This window comes from Triturus cristatus, chromosome 3_1 (genome assembly GCF_964204655.1).
Source record: "Triturus cristatus chromosome 3_1, aTriCri1.1, whole genome shotgun sequence".
In the NCBI taxonomy this organism is placed as follows: domain Eukaryota; kingdom Metazoa; phylum Chordata; class Amphibia; order Caudata; family Salamandridae; genus Triturus; species Triturus cristatus.
Window position 1 is genome coordinate 33,739,692 of NC_140583.1, and position 19,861 is coordinate 33,759,552.

General features: G+C 57.0%; 1 protein-coding gene across 2 annotated transcripts in view; it reads right to left on the reverse strand.

Annotated features, from left to right (window-relative positions):
* LARGE2 (LARGE xylosyl- and glucuronyltransferase 2) overlaps positions 1–19,861 on the reverse strand; it is a 305,710-nt gene that overhangs the window by 16,784 nt on the left and 269,065 nt on the right. For both annotated transcript variants that reach the window (XM_085646702.1, XM_085646703.1), the window contains 3 exons: positions 18,588–18,754; positions 17,511–17,789; positions 16,131–16,277 (listed from right to left, as the gene is read on the reverse strand). In XM_085646702.1, the coding sequence (XP_085502828.1) occupies positions 16,131–16,277; positions 17,511–17,789; positions 18,588–18,754 (593 nt within the window). The remainder of the gene's footprint in view (positions 1–16,130; positions 16,278–17,510; positions 17,790–18,587; positions 18,755–19,861) is intronic.

A 19,861-nucleotide genomic window follows, 5' to 3' on the forward strand; every position in this document is an offset into this window, starting at 1 on the left:
CAGCCCCTCTCTGCTCCAGCACAGGAGAGTGAGAGACGCAACAGAGGGTGGGGGGAATGAGGCATGGTATGCCTCTGAGACCCTGTCAGGGCAGCAGTACCTCTCTGCTCCAGCACAGGAGAGTGAGAGAAGGCTCAGAGGGTGGGGGGAATGAGGCATGGTATGTCTCGGAGACCCTGTCAGGGCAGCAGTGCCTCTCTGCTCCAGCACAGGAGAGTGAGAGAAGGCTCAGAGGGTGGGGGGAATGAGGCCAGGTATGTCTCGGAGACCCTGTCAGGGCAGCAGTACCTCTCTGCTCCAGCACAGGAGAGTGAGAGAAGGCTCAGAGGGTGGGGGGAATGAGGCCAGGTATGTCTCGGAGACCCTGTCAGGGCAGCAGCGCCTCTCTGCTCCAGCACAGGAGAGTGAGAGAAGGCACAGAGGGTGGGGGGAATGAGGCCAGGTATGTCTCTGAGACCCTGTCAGGGCAGCAGCGCCTCTCTGCTCCAGCACAGGAGAGTGAGAGAAGGCACAGAGGGTGGTGGGAATGAGGCCAGGTATGTCTCCGAGACCCTGTCAGGGCAGCAGCGCCTCTCTGCTCCAGCACAGGAGAGGGGGGGGGAGGCACAGAGGGTGGGGGGAATGAGGCCAGGTATGTCTCGGAGACCCTGTCAGGGCAGCAGCCCCTCTCTGCTCCAGCACAGGAGAGTGAGAGAAGGCACAGAGGGTGGGGGGGAATGAGGCCAGGTATGTCTCGAAGACCCGGTCAGGGCAGCAGCGCCTCTCTGCTCCAGCACAGGAGAGTGAGAGAAGGCACAGAGGGTGGGGGGAATGAGGCCAGGTATGTCTTGGAGACCCTGTCAGGGCAGCAGCGCCTCTCTGCTCCAGCACAGTAGAGTGAGAGAAGGCACAGAGGGTGGGGGGAATGAGGCCAGGTATGTCTCTGAGACCCTGTCAGGGCAGCAGCGCCTCTCTGCTCCAGCACAGGAGAGGGGGGAAGGCACAGAGGGTGGGGGGAATGAGGCCAGGTATGTCTCGGAGACCCTGTCAGGGCAGCAGCCCCTCTCTGCTCCAGCACAGGAGAGTGAGAGAAGGCACAGAGGGTGGGGGGAATGAGGCCAGGTATGTCTCGGAGACCCTGTCAGGGCAGCAGCGCCTCTCTGCTCCAGCACAGGAGAGTGGGAGAAGGCACAGAGGGTGGGGGGGAATGAGGCCAGGTATGTCTTGGAGACCCTGTCAGGGCAGCAGCGCCTCTCTGCTCCAGGAGAGTGAGAGAAGGCACAGAGGGTGTAGGGAATGAGGCATGGTATGTCTCGGAGACCCTGTCAGGGCAGCAGCGCCTCTCTGCTCCAGCACAGGAGAGTGAGAGAAGGCACAGAGGGTGGGGGGAATGAGGCCAGGTATGTCTCGGAGACCCTGTCAGGGCAGCAGCGCCTCTCTGCTCCAGCACAGGAGAGTGAGAGAAGGCTCAGAGGGTGGGGGGAATGAGGCCAGGTATGTCTCGGAGACCCTGTCAGGGCAGCAGCGCCTCTCTGCTCCAGCACAGGAGAGTGAGAGAAGGCACAGAGGGTGGGGGGAATGAGGCATGGTATGTCTCTAAAACCCTGTCAGGGCAGCAGCTCCTCTCTGCTCCAGCACAGGAGAGTGAGAGAAGGCACAGAGGGTGGGGGGGAATGAGGCATGGTATGTCTCGGAGACCCTGTCAGGGCAGCAGCGCCTCTCTGCTCCAGCACAGGAGAGTGAGAGAAGGCTCAGAGGGTGGGGGGGGAATGAGGCATGGTATGTCTCTGAGACCCTGTCAGGGCAGCAGTACCTCTCTGCTCCAGCACAGGAGAGTGAGAGAAGGCACAGAGGGTGGGGGGAATGAGGCATGGTATGTCTCGGCGACCCTGTCAGGGCAGCAGCGCCTCTCTGCTCCAGCACAGGAGAGTGAGAGAAGGCACAGAGGGTGGGGGGAATGAGGCCAGGTATGTCTCGGAGACCCTGTCAGGGCAGCAGCGCCTCTCTGCTCCAGCACAGGAGAGGGGGGAAGGCACAGAGGGTGGGGGGAATGAGGCCAGGTATGTCTCGGAGACCCTGTCAGGGCAGCAGCCCCTCTCTGCTCCAGCACAGGAGAGTGAGAGAAGGCACAGAGGGTGGGGGGAATGAGGCCAGGTATGTCTCGGAGACCCTGTCAGGGCAGCAGTACCTCTCTGCTCCAGCACAGGAGAGTGAGAGAAGGCACAGGGGTGGGGGGAATGAGGCATGGTATGTCTCGGAGACCCTGTCAGGGCAGCAGCCCCTCTCTGCTCCAGCACAGGAGAGTGAGAGACGCAACAGAGGGTGGGGGGAATGAGGCATGGTATGCCTCTGAGACCCTGTCAGGGCAGCAGTACCTCTCTGCTCCAGCACAGGAGAGTGAGAGAAGGCTCAGAGGGTGGGGGGAATGAGGCCAGGTATGTCTCGGAGACCCTGTCAGGGCAGCAGCGCCTCTCTGCTCCAGCACAGGAGAGTGAGAGAAGGCACAGAGGGTGGGGGGAATGAGGCCAGGTATGTCTCTGAGACCCTGTCAGGGCAGCAGCGCCTCTCTGCTCCAGCACAGGAGAGTGAGAGAAGGCACAGAGGGTGGTGGGAATGAGGCCAGGTATGTCTCCGAGACCCTGTCAGGGCAGCAGCGCCTCTCTGCTCCAGCACAGGAGAGGGGGGGGGGAGGCACAGAGGGTGGGGGGAATGAGGCCAGGTATGTCTCGGAGACCCTGTCAGGGCAGCAGCCCCTCTCTGCTCCAGCACAGGAGAGTGAGAGAAGGCACAGAGGGTGGGGGGGAATGAGGCCAGGTATGTCTCGAAGACCCGGTCAGGGCAGCAGCGCCTCTCTGCTCCAGCACAGGAGAGTGAGAGAAGGCACAGAGGGTGGGGGGAATGAGGCCAGGTATGTCTTGGAGACCCTGTCAGGGCAGCAGCGCCTCTCTGCTCCAGCACAGTAGAGTGAGAGAAGGCACAGAGGGTGGGGGGAATGAGGCCAGGTATGTCTCTGAGACCCTGTCAGGGCAGCAGCGCCTCTCTGCTCCAGCACAGGAGAGGGGGGAAGGCACAGAGGGTGGGGGGGAATGAGGCCAGGTATGTCTCGGAGACCCTGTCAGGGCAGCAGCCCCTCTGCTCCAGCACAGGAGAGTGAGAGAAGGCACAGAGGGTGGGAGGAATGAGGCCAGGTATGTCTCGGAGACCCTGTCAGGGCAGCAGCGCCTCTCTGCTCCAGCACAGGAGAGTGGGAGAAGGCACAGAGGGTGGGGGGGAATGAGGCCAGGTATGTCTTGGAGACCCTGTCAGGGCAGCAGCGCCTCTCTGCTCCAGCACAGGAGAGGGGGGGGAGGCACAGAGGGTGGGGGGAATGAGGCCAGGTATGTCTCGGAGACCCTGTCAGGGCAGCAGCCCCTCTCTGCTCCAGCACAGGAGAGTGAGAGAAGGCACAGAGGGTGGGGGGAATGAGGCCAGGTATGTCTCTGAGACCCTGTCAGGGCAGCAGCGCCTCTCTGCTCCAGCACAGGAGAGGGGGGAAGGCACAGAGGGTGGGGGGAATGAGGCCAGGTATGTCTCGGAGACCCTGTCAGGGCAGCAGCCCCTCTCTGCTCCAGCACAGGAGAGTGAGAGAAGGCACAGAGGGTGGGGGGAATGAGGCCAGGTATGTCTCGGAGACCCTGTCAGGGCAGCAGCGCCTCTCTGCTCCAGCACAGGAGAGTGAGAGAAGGCACAGAGGGTGGGGGGAATGAGGCCAGGTATGTCTCGGAGACCCTGTCAGGGCAGCAGCGCCTCTCTACTCCAGCACAGGAGAGTGGGAGAAGGCACAGAGGGTGGGGGGAATGAGGCATGGTATGTCTCTGAGACCCTGTCAGGGCAGCAGCGCCTCTCTGCTCCAGCACAGGAGAGTGAGAGAAGGCACAGGGGTGGGGGGAATGAGGCATGGTATGTCTCGGAGACCCTGTCAGGGCAGCAGGGCCTCTCTGCTCCAGCACAGGAGAGCGGGAGAAGGCACAGAGGGTGGGGGGGGAATGAGGCCAGATATGTCTCAGAGACCCTGTCAGGGCAGCAGCGCCTCTCTGCTCCAGCACAGGGAAGTGAGAGAAGGCACAGAGGGTGGGGGGGAATGAGGCCAGTTATGTCTCGGAGACCCTGTCAGGGCAGCAGCGCCTCTCTGCTCCAGCACAGGAGAGTGAGAGAAGGCCCAGAGGGTGGGGGGAATGAGGCATGGTATGTCTCTGAGACCCTGTCAGGGCAGCAGCGCCTCTCTGCTCCAGCACAGGAGAGTGAGAGACGCCACAGAGGGTGGGGGGAATGAGGCCAGGTATGTCTCGGAGACCCTGTCAGGGCAGCAGCCCCTCTCTGCTCCAGCACAGGAGAGTGAGAGAAGGCACAGAGGGTGGGGGGAATGAGGCCAGGTATGTCTCGGAGACCCTGTCAGGGCAGCAGCCCCTCTCTGCTCCAGCACAGGAGAGTGAGAGAAGGCACAGAGGGTGGAGGGAATGAGGCCAGGTATGTCTCGGAGACCCTGTCAGGGCAGCAGCGCCTCTCTGCTCCAGCACAGGAGAGTGAGAGAAGGCACAGAGGGTGGGGGGGGAATGAGGCCAGGTATGTCTCTGAGACCCTGTCAGGGCAGCAGCGCCTCTCTGCTCCAGCACAGGAGAGGGGGGAAGGCACAGAGGGTGGGGGGAATGAGGCCAGGTATGTCTCTGAGACCCTGTCAGGGCAGCAGCGCCTCTCTGCTCCAGCACAGGAGAGTGGGAGAAGGCACAGAGGGTGGGGGGGAATGAGGCCAGGTATGTCTTGGAGACCCTGTCAGGGCAGCAGCGCCTCTCTGCTCCAGGAGAGTGAGAGAAGGCACAGAGGGTGTGGGGAATGAGGCATGGTATGTCTCGGAGACCCTGTCAGGGCAGCAGCGCCTCTCTGCTCCAGCACAGGAGAGTGAGAGAAGGCACAGAGGGTGGGGGGAATGAGGCATGGTATGTCTCGGAGACCCTGTCAGGGCAGCAGCGCCTCTCTGCTCCAGCACAGGAGAGTGAGAGAAGGCTCAGAGGGTGGGGGGGAATGAGGCATGGTATGTCTCTGAGACCCTGTCAGGGCAGCAGCGCCTATCTGCTCCAGCACAGGAGAGGGGGGAAGGCACAGAGGGTGGGGGGAATGAGGCCAGGTATGTCTCGGAGACCCTGTCAGGGCAGCAGCGCCTCTCTGCTCCAGCACAGGAGAGTGAGAGAAGCCACAGAGGGTGGGGGGAATGAGGCCAGGTATGTCTCTGAGACCCTGTCAGGGCAGCAGCGCCTCTCTGCTCCAGCACAGGAGAGTGAGAGAAGGCTCAGAGGGTGGGGGGAATGAGGCCAGGTATGTCTCGGAGACCCTGTCAGGGCAGCAGCGCCTCTCTGCTCCAGCACAGGAGAGTGAGAGAAGGCTCAGAGGGTGGGGGGAATGAGGCATGGTATGTCTCTGAGACCCTGTCAGGGCAGCAGCGCCTCTCTGCTCCAGCACAGGAGAGTGAGAGAAGGCACAGAGGGTGGGGGGAATGAGGCCAGGTATGTCTCGGAGACCCTGTCAGGGCAGCAGCCCCTCTCTGCTCCAGCACAGGAGAGTGAGAGAAGGCACAGAGGGTGGGGGGAATGAGGCCAGGTATGTCTCTGAGACCCTGTCAGGGCAGCAGCGCCTCTCTGCTCCAGCACAGGAGAGTGGGAGAAGGCACAGAGGGTTGGGGGGGAATGAGGCCAGGTATGTCTTGGAGACCCTGTCAGGGCAGCAGCGCCTCTCTGCTCCAGGAGAGTGAGAGAAGGCACAGAGGGTGTGGGGAATGAGGCATGGTATGTCTCGGAGACCCTGTCAGGGCAGCAGCGCCTCTCTGCTCCAGCACAGGAGAGTGAGAGAAGGCACAGAGGGTGGGGGGAATGAGGCATGGTATGTCTCGGAGACCCTGTCAGGGCAGCAGCGCCTCTCTGCTCCAGCACAGGAGAGTGAGAGAAGGCTCAGAGGGTGGGGGGGAATGAGGCATGGTATGTCTCTGAGACCCTGTCAGGGCAGCAGCGCCTCTCTGCTCCAGCACAGGAGAGGGGGGAAGGCACAGAGGGTGGGGGGAATGAGGCCAGGTATGTCTCGGAGACCCTGTCAGGGCAGCAGCGCCTCTCTGCTCCAGCACAGGAGAGTGAGAGAAGGCTCAGAGGGTGGGGGGAATGAGGCCAGGTATGTCTCGGAGACCCTGTCAGGGCAGCAGCGCCTCTCTGCTCCAGCACAGGAGAGTGAGAGAAGGCACAGAGGGTGGGGGGAATGAGGCATGGTAGGTCTCTAAAACCCTGTCAGGGCAGCAGCTCCTCTCTGCTCCAGCACAGGAGAGTGAGAGAAGGCACAGAGGGTGGGGGGGAATGAGGCATGGTATGTCTCTGAGACCCTGTCAGGGCAGCAGTACCTCTCTGCTCCAGCACAGGAGAGTGAGAGAAGGCACAGAGGGTGGGGGGAATGAGGCATGGTATGTCTCGGAGACCCTGTCAGGGCAGCAGCGCCTCTCTGCTCCAGCACAGGAGAGTGAGAGAAGGCTCAGAGGGTGGGGGGAATGAGGCCAGGTATGTCTCGGAGACCCTGTCAGGGCAGCAGCGCCTCTCTGCTCCAGCACAGGAGAGTGAGAGAAGGCACAGAGGGTGGGGGGAATGAGGCATGGTATGTCTCTAAAACCCTGTCAGGGCAGCAGCTCCTCTCTGCTCCAGCACAGGAGAGTGAGAGAAGGCTCAGAGGGTGGGGGGGAATGAGGCATGGTATGTCTCTGAGACCCTGTCAGGGCAGCAGCGCCTCTCTGCTCCAGCACAGGAGAGTGAGAGAAGGCACAGAGGGTGGGGGGAATGAGGCCAGGTATGTCTCGGAGACCCTGTCAGGGCAGCAGCCCCTCTCTGCTCCAGCACAGGAGAGTGAGAGAAGGCACAGAGGGTGGGGGGAATGAGGCCAGGTATGTCTCGGAGACCCTGTCAGGGCAGCAGTACCTCTCTGCTCCAGCACAGGAGAGTGAGAGAAGGCTCAGAGGGTGGGGGGGAATGAGGCCAGGTATGTCTTGGAGACCCTGTCAGGGCAGCAGCGCCTCTCTACTCCAGCACAGGAGAGTGGGAGAAGGCACAGAGGGTGGGGGGGAATGAGGCATGGTATGTCTCTGAGACCCTGTCAGGGCAGCAGCGCCTCTCTGCTCCAGCACAGGAGAGTGAGAGAAGGCACAGGGGTGGGGGGAATGAGGCATGGTATGTCTCGGAGAACCTGTCAGGGCAGCAGCCCCTCTCTGCTCCAGCACAGGAGAGTGAGAGACGCAACAGAGGGTGGGGGGAATGAGGCATGGTATGCCTCTGAGACCCTGTCAGGGCAGCAGTACCTCTCTGCTCCAGCACAGGAGAGTGAGAGAAGGCTCAGAGGGTGGGGGGAATGAGGCCAGGTATGTCTCGGAGACCCTGTCAGGGCAGCAGCGCCTCTCTGCTCCAGCACAGGAGAGTGAGAGAAGGCACAGAGGGTGGGGGGAATGAGGCCAGGTATGTCTCTGAGACCCTGTCAGGGCAGCAGCGCCTCTCTGCTCCAGCACAGGAGAGGGGGGAAGGCACAGAGGGTGGGGGGAATGAGGCCAGGTATGTCTCTGAGACCCTGTCAGGGCAGCAGCGCCTCTCTGCTCCAGCACAGGAGAGTGGGGGGAATGAGGCCAGGTATGTCTCGGAGACCCTGTCAGGGCAGCAGCCCCTCTCTGCTCCAGCACAGGAGAGTGAGAGAAGGCACAGAGGGTGGGGGGGAATGAGGCCAGGTATGTCTCGAAGACCCGGTCAGGGCAGCAGCGCCTCTCTGCTCCAGCACAGGAGAGTGAGAGAAGGCACAGAGGGTGGGGGGAATGAGGCCAGGTATGTCTCTGAGACCCTGTCAGGGCAGCAGCGCCTCTCTGCTCCAGCACAGGAGAGGGGGGAAGGCACAGAGGGTGGGGGGAATGAGGCCAGGTATGTCTCGGAGACCCTGTCAGGGCAGCAGCCCCTCTCTGCTCCAGCACAGGAGAGTGAGAGAAGGCACAGAGGGTGGGGGGAATGAGGCCAGGTATGTCTCGGAGACCCTGTCAGGGCAGCAGCGCCTCTCTGCTCCAGCACAGGAGAGTGAGAGAAGGCACAGAGGGTGGGGGGGAATGAGGCCAGGTATGTCTCTGAGACCCTGTCAGGGCAGCAGCGCCTCTCTGCTCCAGCACAGGAGAGGGGGGAAGGCACAGAGGGTGGGGGGAATGAGGCCAGGTATGTCTCTGAGACCCTGTCAGGGCAGCAGCGCCTCTCTGCTCCAGCACAGGAGAGTGGGAGAAGGCACAGAGGGTGGGGGGGAATGAGGCCAGGTATGTCTTGGAGACCCTGTCAGGGCAGCAGCGCCTCTCTGCTCCAGGAGAGTGAGAGAAGGCACAGAGGGTGTGGGGAATGAGGCATGGTATGTCTCGGAGACCCTGTCAGGGCAGCAGCGCCTCTCTGCTCCAGCACAGGAGAGTGAGAGAAGGCACAGAGGGTGGGGGGAATGAGGCATGGTATGTCTCGGAGACCCTGTCAGGGCAGCAGCGCCTCTCTGCTCCAGCACAGGAGAGTGAGAGAAGGCTCAGAGGGTGGGGGGGAATGAGGCATGGTATGTCTCTGAGACCCTGTCAGGGCAGCAGCGCCTCTCTGCTCCAGCACAGGAGAGGGGGGAAGGCACAGAGGGTGGGGGGGAATGAGGCCAGGTATGTCTCGGAGACCCTGTCAGGGCAGCAGCGCCTCTCTGCTCCAGCACAGGAGAGTGAGAGAAGGCACAGAGGGTGGGGGGAATGAGGCCAGGTATGTCTCGGAGACCCTGTCAGGGCAGCAGCGCCTCTCTGCTCCAGCACAGGAGAGTGAGAGAAGGCTCAGAGGGTGGGGGGGGGGGGAATGAGGCCAGGTATGTCTTGGAGACCCTGTCAGGGCAGCAGCGCCTCTCTACTCCAGCACAGGAGAGTGGGAGAAGGCACAGAGGGTGGGGGGGAATGAGGCATGGTATGTCTCTGAGACCCTGTCAGGGCAGCAGCGCCTCTCTGCTCCAGCACAGGAGAGTGAGAGAAGGCACAGGGGTGGGGGGAATGAGGCATGGTATGTCTCGGAGACCCTGTCAGGGCAGCAGCCCCTCTCTGCTCCAGCACAGGAGAGTGAGAGACGCAACAGAGGGTGGGGGGAATGAGGCATGGTATGCCTCTGAGACCCTGTCAGGGCAGCAGTACCTCTCTGCTCCAGCACAGGAGAGTGAGAGAAGGCTCAGAGGGTGGGGGGAATGAGGCCAGGTATGTCTCGGAGACCCTGTCAGGGCAGCAGCGCCTCTCTGCTCCAGCACAGGAGAGTGAGAGAAGGCACAGAGGGTGGGGGGAATGAGGCCAGGTATGTCTCTGAGACCCTGTCAGGGCAGCAGCGCCTCTCTGCTCCAGCACAGGAGAGTGAGAGAAGGCACAGAGGGTGGTGGGAATGAGGCCAGGTATGTCTCCGAGACCCTGTCAGGGCAGCAGCGCCTCTCTGCTCCAGCACAGGAGAGGGGGGGGAGGCACAGAGGGTGGGGGGAATGAGGCCAGGTATGTCTCGGAGACCCTGTCAGGGCAGCAGCCCCTCTCTGCTCCAGCACAGGAGAGTGAGAGAAGGCACAGAGGGTGGGGGGGAATGAGGCCAGGTATGTCTCGAAGACCCGGTCAGGGCAGCAGCGCCTCTCTGCTCCAGCACAGGAGAGTGAGAGAAGGCACAGAGGGTGGGGGGAATGAGGCCAGGTATGTCTTGGAGACCCTGTCAGGGCAGCAGCGCCTCTCTGCTCCAGCACAGTAGAGTGAGAGAAGGCACAGAGGGTGGGGGGAATGAGGCCAGGTATGTCTCTGAGACCCTGTCAGGGCAGCAGCGCCTCTCTGCTCCAGCACAGGAGAGGGGGGAAGGCACAGAGGGTGGGGGGAATGAGGCATGGTATGTCTCCGAGACCCTGTCAGGGCAGCAGCGCCTCTCTGCTCCAGCACAGGAGAGTGAGAGAAGGCACAGAGGGTGGGGGGGAATGAGGCATGGTATGTCTCTGAGACCCTGTCAGGGCAGCAGCGCCTCTCTGCTCCAGCACAGGAGATTGAGAGAAGGCTCAGAGGGTGGGGGGGAATGAGGCATGGTATGTCTCTGAGACCCTGTTAGGGCAGCAGCTCCTCTCTGCTCCAGCACAGGAGAGGGGGGAAGGCACAGAGGGTGGGGGGAATGAGGCATGGTATGTCTCGGAGACCCTGTCAGGGCAGCAGCGCTTCTCTGCTCCAGCACAGGAGAGTGAGAGAAGGCACAGAGGGTGGGGGGAATGAGGCCAGGTATGTCTCTGAGACCCTGTCAGGGCAGCAGCGCCTCTCTGCTCCAGCACAGGAGAGTGAGAGAAGGCCCAGAGGGTGGGGGGAATGAGGCCAGGTATGTCTCGGAGACCCTGTCAGGGCAGCAGCGCCTCTCTGCTCCAGCACAGGAGAGTGAGAGAAGGCTCAGAGGGTGGGGGGAATGAGGCATGGTATGTCTCTGAGACCCTGTCAGGGCAGCAGCGCCTCTCTGCTCCAGCACAGGAGAGTGAGAGAAGGCACAGAGGGTGGGGGGGATGAGGCCAGGTATGTCTCGGAGACCCTGTCAGGGCAGCAGCGTTTCTCTGCTCCAGCACAGGAGAGTGAGAGAAGGCTCAGAGGGTGGGGGGGAATGAGGCCTGGTATGTCTCTGAGACCCTGTCAGGGCAGCAGTACCTCTCTGCTCCAGCACAGGAGAGTGAGAGAAGGCACAGAGGGTGGGGGGAATGAGGCATGGTATGTCTCGGAGACCCTGTCAGGGCAGCAGCGCCTCTCTGCTCCAGCACAGGAGAGTGAGAGAAGGCACAGAGGGTGGGGGGAATGAGGCCAGGTATGTCTCGGAGACCCTGTCAGGGCAGCAGCGCCTCTCTGCTCCAGCACAGGAGAGGGGGGAAGGCACAGAGGGTGGGGGGAATGAGGCCAGGTATGTCTCGGAGACCCTGTCAGGGCAGCAGCCCCTCTCTGCTCCAGCACAGGAGAGTGAGAGAAGGCACAGAGGGTGGGGGGAATGAGGCCAGTTATGTCCGTGTTTTGTTTTACATATGGGACAAGGAGGAAAGAAGCCATGTCAAGTATGGCTGCTGCATTAATCTTCTGTGAAGCGGATGAAAGGAAGGGTTGATGGTTTAGAGGGCCATACAGAACATAAAATGTTAAATGGATAAAAAGTGAGTAACAGGAATGTTTTTCATCACTGAGTTCTGAATGACATCACAGACAACTCAGGGTTTGCTCCCGTGTATTTGGCAACAGTCTGAACCCCTCACTGAAAAACACCTCTGTTATCTGTATATCATTCTATAGATCACGGTACTTGTAAAGCACATGCGCAGTAGATGAGGATACAAAATGCAAGACTAGACAACAGAGACGTGTAAACATCAAGAGGTACGAGAGAAAACCTCTCCTACCTGTGGACAACAGGCACCAGTCAAGCACGTTCCACGACGGGGGTCAGAGGTACAATTATTGTAGCTGCGCCACTTAAGAGAGATGAAACCACAAAGTTTCTTCAGCATACGACAAATTCTGTACACTCCTACCTCGAAGCCCACTACATCAAGGTAGCACAAGAGTGCCGCCACTACACCGTTGGGGTAAGCTTTAATGTATTTTCTACTACATCAGCTTCACTGCACTATCAGCACGTCAACATTTCAATTAACATTATTTCATGTGTTTTACTCTTTAAAGTAATAATGCCAAACTTAGCACTGCACTTTAAATATTACATTTTTATAACATAATCCAATTCGTAATTAATTTGCATTAAAAAATAAAAATTCAATTAGTTGTTCCTAAAATAATATAATATTTACATTTGAACCTGCCCCTCCTTAATTAAATGAGGTAAAATCTGCTTAAATACATATTCATACCCGGATCCTAATGTCAACATTATTTCTTTTTACGCAAGAAGGCCTGAGGAGGGAACTCGCGGCTAGAGAGCGAGACAGGATCCACCCTGCATGGCTTGGGGGACACGCTCACTGGCAGGGGTGAGAGCATGTGTGGGGGAAGCGGCTGCGCGGAGCAGTATGCGCTCGAAGCAACACGCAGCGGGGCGCCAGTCTGCTGGAAAAAGGACTGAGCTACGGAATGGAGTTAGCCCCTGATTTCCCACTTGTGGGGCAGGATCAGGACGACCGCAGGGCCCACCACCCAACTGTTTGCGGGGTTCCTCTGGATCAGAGATTCAAAATGTCTTATTTATGATCTATGGGCTGATGGGAAGAGATACATGGATTCTATGGTAGATCTTGAAAAGGAAGGTTACATTTTGGGGGAGATGGGGTGGGGGGGTGAGGGAAGAACGGGGGAGGGGCGCGAAGCCGGATTAACGTCCCTCCTCTTGGAGTTGGAGTCCCTGATCCACGTACAGGAGCCCCAGGGTCCATCACTCGAGGACTTATAAAGCGCACCAAATCACCTGTCAGTCTTAAGGCGCGGGAATTGCGAACTGCTTTTTTCGCAAGTGTAAGAATAGATCCTGTCGCCCTCGGACTTGTGCTGGTCATGTAATGACCGCTCCCGGCTATCGAACGTGGAGGACAGGATATTGAGAACCTGGACGACTTCGAAAGAAACAGGAACTATAGAAAACATTCCAATCCAAGGGAGGCTATTTACTTTGACTCCCAGTCTGTAGTGGATGTACAAAGCTGTGTGCGTAATGTATGCAAGCAGGATATCCAAAATCGAACTGGTCGCGCAGAGTACAGCCGACACGTAATGGTCCAAGAGCTACAGGAAAAACAAGCATTTACAATGCAATGGTCTCGGCATTGTTAAACTTAGAGCTATTGGCATTGCTCATGACATTATTTTTGTTTATGTTTTTAAAACATTTAAAGAAACGGCATTGTTATTTACAATGTCAATAGCTTAATCTCTCTCAAATGGTGCGTTTCAGTAAATGCAGCCTGCTACACTCTTAACAATTACATTGAGCCTCCACCGCAAAGATCACCCCCTGAGCAGGTCACCTCTTCAGCTTTAAGAATACAGATTGGCCTATGTGTTCCGCAGCCAATAACTGTACTAAGCGCAGGGCTTTAAGTGGGCCCGGTCCTGCCGGTGGTCAGCACCAGTAGTTTTAAAAAGTAGATGCTGAGGCGAGGCTATCGGGCTCTCCATGTTTGCCCTCACCATCAGGGTGAAACAAAATCATAACTCTGCAGCAGGAACATCCTTCACTGTCTGTGATGTAACATCAAAGAGACTTGTTAGAGTTCTTCCACAGCCTCATCCTTTCAGAACTGAAGCATTTTCAACATTATATACAACGAAGCCATAGTTGTTCCTTATTTATCTTATGCAACTAACAACCATTGACAAAGCCAATAGTCATGGCTTGTTGTAGGTGTAAGTTACATGTTGTATTATATATCTAGATACAATTAAAAAAGAGACAAAATACAAGTCGGGAAGCACACTATGCTAAGCACAGATTGTTTTCACTTAAATGTTTTAAGCCACGCCCTTAATTAAATCGACCAGGCCTCTCTGTTTCCATGTGTCAAGGCTTTTTTTTGTTTTTTTACCTTTGAGCATTTTCTGCAATTTGTATGTAGTGTGAACTTAATCTGAAGGTATTGGGGTGCTTTACATCAACGTTAATTAAAATACACTTAGTCACTAAATTGTTTATAGGCAGGGGGAGATGAAGTGATTTGTCCAGAAACACAGGATGTTGAGCCGAAGCAGAGACTCAGACCTGCTCGGCAGTTCTGGCAGAAACGCCACATCCTAGATAGAGGGAGGCAGGTAGACACAAGCCGCATGAAAGCTTGGCCCGTTAAGGGCCAACAAGACTTCGCGCTGAGCCAGGCTCTAGCTTTCAGTTTATCACCCACCTATAATGTATGTTTGTTTACATGCACACTGTACATATTAACTGCATTCAGATCGCAGAGGATGAGTAGTGAGTTAGTTTGCTGGCACTGTCTTACTTGACTGTGATGTAGAAAGTGTGCACGTTGCTATATTGCTTGTCAAGGACATCTGTGTAAGTGATCTTCAACGTGTATACAGAACACGAAAACTTGATTCTTTACTACGAATAGATAATGCGACATAGCATGTGTCTTGTCCATGCGGCAACTGTGTTTTATGCTTGCGGAAGATGTGAAATCCGTGTTTACATACACACTTGCCACGTGCCTCAAGAATGGGCTCAATGGACATAGCTTTACATATATACACACTCTTCATTTGTCTTCAGTGTGTGCAGGGAATTAACGTGCATACATACGAAAGGGTGCAACAATTCCTTGAATTATGGCATGCCCCTAAACCTCTCGACTAGGAGGACTTCAGCACTCACCATCTGATGATCCGAACTGTCCCACGGCTGAGGAGCCACCCCCACTGTTCTCCACGAATTGCACCTCGGACACGATGATGTTGTCCTCCAAAACAGAGCCACAGTCCGTGCACACAGCATCTCCACGGGCCTGGTCCACGTCTATATCAGCACAGCCGCAATTCTGACACACCCGCCGCTCGCTCATGGTGGCGGCTCACCGGGGTCCGGGCACCTCTAGGGCACTAAATGTCCCTCTCAACACAATAGCGGCCACCTAAGTTGCTCCGAACTGAGCACACTAGTGCGTCTAAAAGAACCCCTGTCTTTCTGTTATTCTGCATTTGCCGCCAGCACTTCCAGACGATGCACACACGCTGCTGCCAAGCAGCAACACTGAGCTTGAAACATCCGACCCGGCACAGCTACTGCTCTCACCCAAACGAACTGCTCTCGCGAGAGTTTCCACTCCGCAGTCACTCCAGCTGAAGACTTACAGGAAGTGGAAGGTAGGTGGTGTTCATGAACACAAAAGAAGGACTTGAAAAGCACAACGGAAAAAGGCTACCGATGACCTAAAATGAAACTAACTAGATATCGTACCCAGCTGTACGCCTCACCCACTCCCCCACGACGTAATGTAAAGCGGATCTTTGTAAACGCCAACGGAACCCTTGCCCTGTTGGGAATCAGACTCTGGCGGATCTACAGGAGCATTCGCTGATCAGAACTCACAGCCCCCTCGGCGCAGATCTCCGTCAGAGGTGCAGCTGCCAATGAACAACGCGTAGTTTAACACTTGCATTGTTTAATGGAGTGCGGTACCCCGTGGGTGACACCCCGCTCCCTCCGCCCCACCGATCTCGGTGGGCTTGAGCATCTGGACTGCGGATCTGGAGGTCGCGAGGAACATTTCTCCCTTACGACTGCCTTTCTCCGAGGCGAAGCAGAAATGCCTCGGAGAAAGGCAGCGGCGCTTTCGGATTCGGGGGCGTGTTCTCCTCTTGCCATTGGCTGGAGGAGATAATTAGACTTCTTGAAAAAAACACGCCCCCGAATCCGAAAAGGACGGGGCCTGTTCAGAGTGACGGACCTCTTCTCCAATGGCTGGCCAGCATTCAAGAGGCCAGCCAATGGAGAACAGGGGAGAAGAGGGGCGGATTCAAGCCCCTCTTCTCCAAGTCATTAAATCTCGGATCGAGACTGCGCAAGCGCAGCCTTCGAGCCGAGACCTAACAAGTCATTAAATCTCGGATCGTGACTGCGCAAGCGCAGCCTTCGAGCCGAGACCTAATGACGCAAGAGTGACGACACTTCAGACTCGAAAAACGATGGCGCGCATTCTTTCATGAGCTTTTTATTTAAAGAGCTTTTGTACAGCAATAATCAAATGTGCCTGCATCGGAGAGGCTGCCTGCGATTGGCTATTTAATTTGGGTGTTGTATTCAAATCTGAAAACGAAATGAGCTTTGTTTAACTGGAATATTTTGCAGGGGCGCTTATAGGCCAAGTTCACTGTGAGATGAGATTTTTGTTTTTTAATTATGTCTGCACAGGGTGCCAACACAGTTTTACCAGTCGATAGCATAAAATGCTACTTTTTGGGCTAAAACTACTGCAGAAGTTAAACTGCGCTCAGACCTTTTCGGTAGGTAACGCACACTGCTACTACTGCACCAACACCTAGACAGACATCCCCTTCAGCACTACAAAGATGCGTCACCACCTAGGCACACGCCTGCTAGGGCCATCTTTATAGGTGTATAAACTACACACCGAGACCTAGATGCTCTTACCTGAACGTATAGAGTGTTCCCATGTCCAGCATGGACAGCAGCTCTGCTTTAGATTTGGGGAATGTAAGGCGGTACCGTAGTGTCTCGAAGGCCGGCACGATCAGTGCCCTCTTCTTCACGGCCATGTCCTGCTGAAGGATGGACTTCCTGGTCACAGGAGGAAGGGAGAGATGGAAACACGGTCAGATGAAAGGAAGTGTTACTGATGCCACAGAGAGACTCTTTACACCAACATTCAGGAGCAGGTGGTGGCTTGGTAAATTTACAGCAGCCCAAACTTCTAGAAGGCGAGTATGTCTGGGCAACAACCACCACATGCCAGGCAGGCTTGGCATGTAACTGATTCAGAGGCTCTCAGGGGCGCCAAACGTGCTGAAACGCTCCAGACTGCCATATGCCAGTATCTTGTGTGAGCAGCCTGGTGAGGGCAGCAGGGGTGATGTCTGCATAGGATACAGCAAGGGAGGTAGTAGTGCATAGAGGCACACCTCTGAGCACTGCTCCCTCGCACCCCATGCGGAAGTCACACTGCTGCTGCAGGAAGCGGTGGACTCAATGGTTGCGGAAGGGTTACGGTATATCACAAGACACGGTCTAACCTTCCCGTTGGAGGCCTCCTCTGTATACCACAGATCCCCTGCCTTATCCACCTCTACTCCTCATGTTCACTCTACAGAACTCAGGAATACGCAGAGAGACCGCTGCTCTCCTACTGGGAGGCCGCAGTGAAACAGCTTTGGGTACGACTCTTGAGTCCAAGCCGCTTTGCGACAGGTACACATCGGAAGTGCATTATGTACTATTCATGATGCTGGTCTGTCGTCTCTGCTCATCGTGTGATCAACATCCACATCTCCAACTTACACCTGATGCAGGTTCACTCCCACAAACAACTCCTCACGTACCCAACCAACGGGTTCTGCTGTCCATGAGCACACCTGTTCAAAATGCACAAACACCACACTGCAGCCCCCTGTGGAGTTTGAGCAGACCTGAGCCCTCATCTAGCTTCACTGTGGGTCTATATATACACAAGGTGTCCTTAATTACCTTAGAGGCAGTAAGGAGCGATCATATACTAGTGAAGAAATTGAATTGTTGCCCATTAGGAATGACTTCCTAGTTGACATCAATAAGGCAAAATGTAGACAGCCACCCAGCAAAGTCCACAGGTTAGACGGCGTTCAGAGACACCCCACCGGGCAAGCTAATGTATTCACATCTAATGCAGACAGGGCAAGCATCCCGCCCAACCAATTCTGCCCCCTACCCCCCCCCCCCCAGTTGCTGCTCTCAACCGTCTCCACTCCAAGACCTGAATCCTTCGGGGACCTTAAAGGCGGTGCCCACACTAGGTGGGTCGGCTCTGCAGGGTCGCACCTGAGATATTCGTAGAGGCCGTACATGGGCAGAAAGTCTATATCTGTCAGGAACACATAAGGTGTGGCGGCGTGGCTCAGTGCCACATTTCGTAGCAGGTTTACTGGGTAGAACTGGCCCTGCTTGTAAACCACATGGTAGCCAATGTTCTTGCGGTTCTGCAGCACCTCGGATGCTTCAGCGTAGCGCAGGAACTGCTGAGCCTCGGCATCGGACATGTACAGCGCCAGGCTGATGGGGCCCTCCCAGTGCTTGCAGATGGCTTCCAGCATCTGTAACCTGCAAAGGACAAGAGAGAAGACGTCAAGAGAAGCGCATGGGCACCTGGAGTAAAAGAGAAGGACGGATTGTGGGTGAAGGGAGCGCATTGCATGGGCAAGGGAGGCGGAGAGGTCTGCAACAGTCTGTGGAACAAGACGACGAATGCATGAGCAACCGTGGAGGGTAGGACGTCTGTGGCACAAGAGAGGTTATGTACAGAGAACAGAAACAGAGGAGGCGACAATTAGGAGCCACGTCTGCCACAAGAGTGCCTCATGCCTGGGAAGAGAGGACGATGTCACCAGAGAGTTGCAGGGCCCGGGAGCGACCATCGCTCAACTTACATTTCGTTCTATAACTTCATTCAGTCCGAATCTGCCGCACTGCTTGTTTCAGCACGGAGATCAACCCATAGCTCTCTCAGTGCCCAATTCCAAAATACCCGCTTAATGATCAACCACTGACAAAACGGCTGTGCCAATGCCCTTCAACCGTGAGCTGCTGCCACTTCTAATACACTAGAAGTAATGCATAAAAACACGCTGCGCTTTGCCAATACACCCAAGGCAACCCCGAAGCACAGAGTTCATTACAGTCATCATTGTGAGTGCTCAAGAGCAGTGCACCTACAATACTTTTCTAAGATCTAGCCAACTGATTAAAAGTGACCTGCCCAAGGTCACACTGTTGGCATAGAGCAGGGTTTGCCTAAAAAGGGCACCTCTCTTCTATACTGCAGCAGAGGAATGACTTCTTCTGGCCGGACAAGAATGACATCCTTATGCTCAGTGCATTCACACAGCAGGATGCAGAGACCTGTCCATTGAGAGCTGCGCCACAAGCGTCACGTCCGCTCCGTCACTGGTAGGGATGTAGGTGTCACACTGCAGGAACCACAGGTGGATACGATGCGCCGCAATGCGCTCCCGGCGGAAGTCATAGCACTCATCATCCTCATCCAGCGCCTCCAAGGCTCGCTGCAGCTGCAACAATAAAATGACAAGATTCAAAGAATGTGAGAGGACATGAGGAATCCAGAGGTGCACAAGAGGAGGGGGACAGAGGTGCACAGGAGGAGGGGGACAGAGGTGAACAGGAGGAGGGGGACAGAGGTGCACAGGAGGAGGGGGACAGAGGTGCACAGGAGGAGGGGGACAGAGGTGCACAGGAGGAGGGGGACAGAGGTGCACAGGAGGAGGGGGACAGAGGTGCACAGGAGGAGGGGGACAGAGGTGCACAGGAGGAGGGGGACAGAGGTGCACAGGAGGAGGGGGACAGAGGTGCACAAGAGGAGGGGGACAGAGGTGCACAAGAGGAGGGGGACAGGTGCACAAGAGGAGGGGGACAGGTGCACAAGAGGAGGGGGACAGGTGCACAAGAGGAGGGGGACAGGTGCACAAGAGGAGGGGGACAGGTGCACAGGAGGAGGAGCACAGAGGTGCACAGGAGTAAGGGGCCAGAGGTGCACAGGAGGAGGGGGCCAGAGGTGCACAGGAGGAGGGGGCCAGAGGTGCACAGGAGGAGGGGGCCAGAGGTGCACAGGAGGAGGGGGCCAGAGGTGCACAGGAGGAAGAGGACAGGTGCTCAGGAGGAAGAGGACAGGTACACAGGAGGAAGAGGACAGGTGCACAGGAGGAGGAGGGGCAGAGGTGCACAGGAGGAAGGGGGCAGAGGTACACAGGAGGAAGGGGGCAGAGGTACACAGGAGGAAGGGGGACAGAGCAGTACAGGAGGAGGGCAGAGATGCACAGGCGGAAGGGAGGAGGGGGACAGGTGCACTGGAGGAGGAGGACAGGTGCACAGGAGGAAAGGGACAGAGGTGCACAGGAGGAAGGGGGCAGAGGTGCACAGGAGGAAGGGGGCAGAGGTGCACAGGAGGAAGGGGGCAGAGGTGCACAGGAGGAAGGGGGCAGAGGTGCACAGGAGGAAGGGGGCAGAGGTGCACAGGAGGAAGGGGGCAGAGGTGCACAGGAGGAAGGGGGCAGAGGTGCACAGGAGGAGGGGGACAGAGGTGCACAGGAGGAGGGGGGAGAGGTTTCCAGGCTATAAGTGGGGGTGACCATGTCAAAAAGGGGCACTTTCCTACAGTA